Source organism: Nestor notabilis, unplaced genomic scaffold (assembly GCF_000696875.1).
Source record: "Nestor notabilis isolate BGI_N333 unplaced genomic scaffold, ASM69687v1 scaffold23131, whole genome shotgun sequence".
Classification (NCBI taxonomy): Eukaryota; Metazoa; Chordata; class Aves; order Psittaciformes; family Psittacidae; genus Nestor; species Nestor notabilis.
In genome coordinates, this window is record NW_009916337.1 from 3,417 (window position 1) to 5,158 (window position 1,742).

Sequence of the window (1,742 nt, forward strand, 5' to 3'; positions counted from 1 at the left end):
TGTCACTGGTAAAGACTTTAAATAGAAGAGTTTCCAGCACAGCCCCACGTGCTATTCCATGCAAACACCATCCAAGAGGAGTTATGCTCCAGTAACAGCCAGGCGCTGGTCCTGACCTTCACACCACTTTGTACCTGCCCAATTCTCCAGCCCTTCAGAGCTGGAGAGCTCAGCTCAGTCTCCCCTCTGGCAGGTTCAAGCCATTCCCCTTGTCCTGTCCCTACAGGCCCTGGTTCAAAGCCCCTCTCTGGTTTTCTTGTCAGCCCTTGCAGGAAGCTGGGTGTAAGTGGACTTTTCCTCTCTATCATCTTCACTACTCCAAGTACTGAAGACAATGTTGTTGTTCACTGGACCCTGCCAGGACTCTGAGATGTCTAATGAGGTGAAACCAGCATTCACTTGAAACTCAGGCAAGGGGAATATTTATTCTGTGATTAAGAGCCTGGCACCAAGTTGGAAGCATCACGCAGCTTAATGTGCATCATTTGGGCAGAAGCAGTTGGGACGTAGAGGACAAAGCAAGCTCTGCTTTCCCACACTCACCCCGAAACCAGGCAGTGGCAGCCCCAGACATTCACCGACCACTTTAGGGCATCTTCTCCCCATGGCAAGCACCTGAGTAATTATTTCAGATCCAGAAACCTCAGGGGGTGTGAGAGCAACACTAGAGGAAAGAGCTGGATGGCTTCCCCCTGGGCAAGCAGATCTTGCCCTCGTAAAAAGGGGTACATGAAGCGGAGTCATGACCCTCCATCTCTTCTGCTGAACGTACAGAAGCATTTACAAGGTGTTACCAGCGTATTTTACTCTCACATCCCCGATGGCCTTGATACCCCTGTCCAGGCTGTAAGCAGAAGGGGTCCTCAGGGAGCCAAGGTTTGTGGCCATCGGCTTTGTGGAGAAAGACTTGAATGAAGCGTTCAGAGGACTATGGTGGATCCAGAGCTCCTTCGTGGTGCAGAAATTAGAACTTGCAGGAGGACTGCACTGTATCCCCAGGTCTTTAATTGTGCAGTAAGTGACCTGAGGGTACAACTCTACTTCTTTGATGGTACAGAACGTGGTGCGCTGGAGGTGGCTTTTGGAGCTGCCGAGATGCATCAGAGGGCTTCCTGTTGACTCCCTCAGCAGCAGATACTGAACCTCTCGGGTCTGCAGGGACCTGTGCCAGAAGGGCCGTCCCACCAGACACATCCACGCCAGCCAGCCTGCCAGGGCCAGCACGGTCAGGACCAGCAGAGCCAAGGAGGCCAGGTAGAGCACCCAGTGCAAGAGGCAGCAGTGACTCAGCACCCAGTGCCCACCCTGCAGACCATCCTCACCTGCCCGTGAGCGCAGCACTGGTACAGCCAGCCCTGGTGTGGGGCAGGGACACAGGGGCAGGGGGGCAGGAGGAGGGGAAGGTGCAGGCTGCGTGAAGCATGTAGTGTCCCGTGTTGGGGCATGAGTGGTGGGGACCACCAGTGTGGTTGACATCAGAGGAGGAGACGAAGGTGTGACAACAGAAGAGGACTCCAGCGTGGTATTAGAAGGCAGAGCCCCAGGGGTGGTGGGAAATGCACCAGTGGACACCACGGGAATTGGCAGTGAGGTGGTGGCTCTGGCTGGGGTGCTGGCAGGAGCACCAGTGACACCGGTGGCAGTGCTGGGGGCCGGGGTGGGTGTGATAGTGGGACTGGCTGGGGTAGGAGTGGTGGTGCTGGGAGCTGTGGGGTTCGTGGGTGAAGTGCTTGTGGTGCTGA

The 1,742-nt window shown here is 55.6% G+C and overlaps 1 protein-coding gene across 1 annotated transcript; it reads right to left on the minus strand.

The window, feature by feature from the left end:
• Window positions 1-780: 780 nt before the first annotated feature.
• LOC104413525 (platelet glycoprotein Ib alpha chain-like) lies at window positions 781-1,704 on the minus strand (the record flags this gene model as incomplete). Its single annotated transcript, XM_010024538.1, has 1 exon — window positions 781-1,704. A coding segment is annotated over one exon (924 nt), but the record flags the coding sequence as incomplete, so codon positions are not given.
• Between the last annotated feature and the right edge of the window lie 38 nt (window positions 1,705-1,742).